At 40.4% G+C, this 6000-nt stretch overlaps 1 protein-coding gene across 1 annotated transcript in view; it reads left to right on the forward strand.

Annotated features, from left to right (window-relative positions):
- The window catches only part of LOC103371592 (latrophilin-2), a 104696-nt gene that overhangs the window by 23439 nt on the left and 75257 nt on the right, over nucleotides 1-6000 (forward strand). The window contains exon 2 of the mRNA XM_008300964.1: nucleotides 259-444. Coding sequence (XP_008299186.1) covers nucleotides 369-444 — 76 coding nt within the window. The 5' untranslated portion in view covers nucleotides 259-368. The remainder of the gene's footprint in view (nucleotides 1-258; nucleotides 445-6000) is intronic.

Raw genomic sequence — 6000 nt, forward strand, 5'->3', positions numbered from 1 at the left:
GCTCGGCTCGGCTCGGCCCGGCCCGGCCCCTCCCTGCCGCTGAAATGGTTAGCATTGAGCTGCCATTAAGGGATTTCCCTTCTCGGGATTATTGACCTTCTGGGCTTATTTTCATGCGTGGGTTTCACAGCTTTGTCACATTTGTGCGGTGGAATGTAAATGCGGCAGCATGATGTGCCTTGTGACGCTGAAATCACAGCTCCTTTGTTTGGGACGCATTTCAGAGAGTCTCTTCTTCTTTTTTGTTTTGCTCCACAGGTGAGAGGATCAATGATGAGCATCTCTGAGACCAACTGGCTTGGACTTTTCTAATCAGAACCTGTTAACCACGACACAAAACCTGCCACCAACCATCACCGCCAGGCGCCATGGCATGCTCCCTGTGGAAACTACAAACCTTCTGCTGGTTCCTCATCACTCTGGCTCAAGTCCACTCCACAGAGGGTAAGTACACATCACAGAGTTGTCTTTGTTTGCTCTAAAAACAGATTTGCTTTCGCGCCAGCATCTTTGGAATTGATGCTTTTTCCGGCGCCAGGTTCTATTTTTTTTTATTTATTTTGCTATTGTCTTATTTAGGAATATAGCATTAGCAGTGAGATAGTGACTGGAGCCAAATGTGCTCCTGCGAGCGCCGGCGCTGCAGCTCGGAGGACGGTGGGCGCAGGCGGACGGGGGATAATCTTGAGTGGTTTCATTAGTTGGTAAATTGTGATTTGTCTGAGATTTTCTGCTTGAAAGCGTCAGTTGTTCCCAGTGGCATCGGAGCTGGATCCATTTGTAAATTCCCTGCTAAAATGTTCCGTCTCGTGGCAGGCGCGCGCAGATTTCACGCCACAAACAGGAAATAAAAAAATAAATAAAAGCAAACATAAAGCCTGAATGTGTTTTAATCGTGGCGCGTTTAGATCTGATTAAATCACTCTCATCTGTAGCATAATTACGAGATTTGTGCATCTAAAGCCGCGTCATGTGACAGCCTGCATCCTGCACATGTTAGCGTTTAATCACACTGGAGGTGCGTCGCGTTGTGTGTTTGATGACTGGAGTTAGAAGAAACCAAAGTTGGCATCTTTTTTTTTTTTTTGTGCAGATTTGGTTGGCTGCCGCTGAAGCTTTGGCCCAGTGTTCACTGTACCTGCTTTATTAGCTGTTATTTTAGAAAAAAAACATCATTAATGTGAGATGGATGAGGATTTCTCAAGATGCTCAGCGAGTCACACTGGCACAATATACAAAACCGTACGTGTTTTTTATGTAGCATGGCGGTTCTGTTTGATCTTTCATAATAAGAAATGTAAAGACAGTCACAGAAATGACTTAAAAGTGGCTGCAATGAATCAAATGTTTCCTCATTTTGATTAAAGTTGTCAAAACCCCGAACGTCAGCAAAGATCCAAGTTTGTAGTTTGGACTAAACTCTTAGAACTAACTCTTCTACCTAATTAAATGCATCCTTAGTTAATAAAAATGTATTTTTAATGGGTTTTGTTGGCATATTAATGACGTTAATTGCATTAGCTTAATATTTTGTGACATTTAAAGTCAAAATTAGCTCGATAACTTCATTTTTCTCCACCTTGAATTCAGGGTTTCAAGTCTACTGTCTCACTTCACTAAAATTTTACAGCTTAAAAACTTAGAACATGAAGCCAGGGTTTTGCTACTTCCTGGTTGACATCTTGGATTTTTGGAGCCAGTGACGCAAAAATCGTTGGAGGGGGGCGGAGCCATAGGAGCAGTGATTGGTCAGACGGATTGAGAGGCGGGCCCTCTCTGCCCGCCCACATTTACCGCCTTCTGCTCGCTTCATCTGTATGGTCGCTGCCGACTGTCAATCAAGCCAGCCACGCCCCTTGACCCGCAAAATGTTGATGATTTTTAAAAAATTCAGTATTGATTTGTTTTCAGATTGGCCACCTGATCTCTCGATTTGACGATGAAAACTAATAAGAAAAAAATCCTGAGCTGCAGGAATGCAGTATTTGGTGATCTGTGATCACTTCTTTTCCAATTCCAGTCTATGGGAGCCAGGACTTTTTGGAGCCAGCATCTAGTGGACGTAGTGATATTACAGGTTTTTGACACTTCCGGGTTGGCTTCATTTTTCAGGGCCGGTTGCTACGTCCATCTTTTATACAGTCTTTGGGTTTAACTAGCGGTGGGACGGAGTTAACTTCTAGAGTCCACGTCCTGGTGTAGGTGACACATCAACCCTCCTCTGACAAACAGAGTGAGTCAGCAGCAGCTGCTGCTACGTGAGCAAACCAACGCTCCAAATCAGGGTAAACACGGCAGCAGGAATCATTTATTATTCTGACGTTTGTCATTCACCTTTTCCTCCTCGAATCCTCCTCCTCCTCCTCCTCCTCCTCCTTCCCATCTCAGACACCGAGATCCGCCGAGAAACAGTTCATTACAAACAATATCCCCAAGTAAACATGCTTCATTAAACTGCGTCTACGCCTAATATCTTTTTAATGCATTTTTATAATTGAATTAAATGGGTTAGTGGAATGCTGTAAATAGTTTAAAGTTAGTTTTTTTTGTGCCGCTGATAGAAGAAATATCCACACAGGAGGGACTGAAGCTGTGGCTGTGATGGATTGTGCTGCTCTCTGACCTCTTTCTATATACGAAGCAGGCCTCGGCCTTCACATCTGACTCCACGAGCGCGTCTTTGTCAGGCAGCTCCAAGATCCTGTTTCTCTGCAAAAACTCAGCGTATACATCAGCTGTTAGAGGAGCCGTCAGTCATGGTGTTACTGCAGCAGCTGTAATGATGATTCTGTTATAATGCGGCTGCTTTCACAGATATTTGAATAGAAATCTTGGAAGGAAACTTTCAGTCGGCGGCGAAGCACAGGGGACTTGTTACGACACAGAAGCTGTGATCAGTCGCAATGATACGAGAACAAATATCGTCTGGGGTTTTGGTTATAATGTACGATTCAGACGTCGTCTCGGTTTCATTAAAGAGACGTGAAGTGAAGTTTACGCGTCATAATTCATTAAGATGGCCGCACGAAGCCCTCTGTGGCTCTGAAGGGAGAAAAAAACGAAGATTTTAACGGCGGTGTTTGTCCCCTGATGCACTGATTTTGACTGATAGTTTTTAAAAATTTTCCTCTTGAAGTTTCCTAAATTAATAAAGGTGAAAGGCAGAGTTTTTGGAGTTCCCTCTGGAGTCTGATTCATAGTCAGATGATCGGGTTTAGCGTTGGCATCGATGTTCATGGGGCTGGACGTGAGCGCTGATGCTGATTTTGTGATTGTGTTGACATTCTCTCGTTTAGTTTGAGATCCAGAGTTCCTGAGTAACTTTTAATGTCGCTTCTCTGCCTGACGAGGCGGTTCTGACGAGTCGGTAGATGTTCGCCACCGGAAACGAGACGACTCTGAACTTCCTGAACGTCGTCTTTATTCCAACACTTTTGTTCATTTTTTGTTCATTGCCACAGTGCTGTTATTTATGCTGTCAGTCAAAACCAGAGCTGCGCTTAATTCTTAAAATTTACCAGCTTTTACAAATTGAAAGCCTTTTGGCACAGACTGTACAAAAGATTGTTTACATTTTTTTAACATTTTGTTTTTAACAATTTACTGTTATCTTAAACATTTACCCCCGTTTTGTTACATTAGTGATAATAACTATTAATGTACACATTCAGCATAATAAGACAGGTCAGAACTGTCAGTAATGTCAACATCATATAGCAAAAATTATTTAACAAATATCTGTCAACATTTGAAAGACAAATGATGTATATTAAGGATAAAATAAAGGTAATTATTTTAACACTGTTAATTTATAAATTCCCCCATTTTGTTAGATTTGAATTAGAGATAATAACTATTAAAATTACAGAAAAAAAATATTAATTGACAAGCTACACATAATAAGAAAGGCCGAAACTTTAAATGATATCATGCTGTATGATATCTGGCAATATTTTAAGGACAAATTGTGTATGTTAAAAATCTTGTTTTTTTTAAATAAAAAAAAGGTAAATATTTTTAAAACTGGTATTTTATAGATTTTCTCTGTTTTGGTAAATGACAGATAAAAGTATTAGTTCACATGTTTAACCATAAAAAACAGGCCAACTGTAAATTATGTCCACATCTAAAACAATAATTTGTTCTTTTACTATTTTCAACAGTAAAATCACAGCATTTTCCCTTTATTTAAATAAGCTACGACATCATTATTTTACAGATATTTGCTTGTATTTTTGGGTTAAAACGGCCGTGTTAGGGATTAAAAAATTAAAACTGTTAAATACTTTACTTGAAGATAATATCTAGAAATACTTTTTTTTTTTTTTTACAATGTAAATGTTTTTTTGTTTTGTTTAAAAAAATAAATAAAAATTGCACTTAATGTCCACATCGAAAGTCTGTATTTTTACAATTAGTACAATTAGTTCTTTTGCGACGCTTGACCATAAAATAACACTCTTTATTTTGTATTTAAATCAGAAAAAAATGGATTTTATGGATACCTGCAGTTATTTTAAAAATATATATTAATAATTTTAAAAAATTGTAAATAAAAAAAAGATTAATTTACGTTTCCTGTTAACATCCACGTCAAAAATCAGTATTTTCACAAACAGTAGTTGTGTTTTTTCCTTGCTCGAATGGATTTCATGTATTCATTTATTTCTTCCGGCGCCGGGCTTGTTGCATGTGAAGGCAACGCACCTCGAACATTTATCCACTGAATAACGTTAACACGGATGACCATTTGAAGGTGTTGAAGTCGGCGAGGCGGGTCGTGGAGCGCTGCAGCGTCCATCCATCTCCGTCTAAATCTTTGATATTGTTTTGCATCAACACAAGTTTTGCCCTCTGGCATTCAGGGATCGTCTTTGAAGCAGCAGGTTTATTTCCTTTTGGTGTCCCTGCGGATGTCACCATAGCAACCCTCCAGAAATGAGGTGAAGGTGTAATTTAAGAAGTAATAATATTTTTTTCGCAAAAAAGCAAAAAGCAAAAAAAAAAAAAAACACAGTGATGATTTACCCTTGCAAGACATGATTAAACTGGCTCACATGTCTTCCAAAATAATTTAGCCAAGTCTGGGGGGGTTGAAAGGATTTGTATATCTCAGCGACTGAATAACAATTCGCACCTCGCTCAGCCTCTCGCTCCCTTCAAAGGCTTTTCTCGAAGATTTCTCAGAATTATGGGGCGGCAGAATTAGAGAGCAGAGTTGGGGTTCTGTGTCAAGAGGAAGGGAGGTGAAACTTTGTACCGTGTCGGACGGACAGCCAAGAAAGCAAAAAAAAAATGGGTTACAGGAGCAGCAAAATACGAGCGGTTAATGACACAGTGTTGACTCCTGTCTGGATCATGAGGCTTTTATTGTTTTATAGTCCTGCAATGAGTCCACAGAAGTAGGCCTTAAAAACACTATTAGAAGTAGGTCAGGGAGGATTTTATCTGACAACATTTCAACAATTATTCTCCCCTGATTGCTGGTTTACCTTCAATTAGGGTATAAAAGCTGCGTTTCGGCGGCGGAGGCGTGTTTGAACAAGCTCTGCTCCACACGCCCCCGAACCGGCGCGATTGTTTCTGCTGGAAATATTTAAAGTACTGGAGATTTCTCAAGGGCAAAAGGGAAGGGCACCTTAAAAAGTCCGCTCATTGTGCGGGAATGTGAAAGGGAAACAGAAGAGACTTAAAGCCTTCATCTCAAAGTCAATGGAGTGAAATAGACAATCAGGGCGTTCTGAAATGTAATTACTGCGAGTAAAAGCTCGGGGCTTAATGTGAAGCCAGAACCTGCAAGAACAGGAACCGCAGAGCCGCGCCATCACCTGTTTGATCTGGTCTTCTGCTGACGCTTGTTTATATGACTTCGAGTTACTTTCTGTAAATCTGGAGTCTCATCAGAAATCAACAGCCTGGTGAGGACAGATGTGGGAGTGAGAAGCAGGGCTGGACCATGTCGTACCGTACACGGTGTAATGTTAGGGGATGGTATGAAAT

Source organism: Stegastes partitus, unplaced genomic scaffold (assembly GCF_000690725.1).
Source record: "Stegastes partitus isolate 25-593 unplaced genomic scaffold, Stegastes_partitus-1.0.2 Scaffold1614, whole genome shotgun sequence".
NCBI lineage: Eukaryota > Metazoa > Chordata > Actinopteri > Pomacentridae > Stegastes > Stegastes partitus.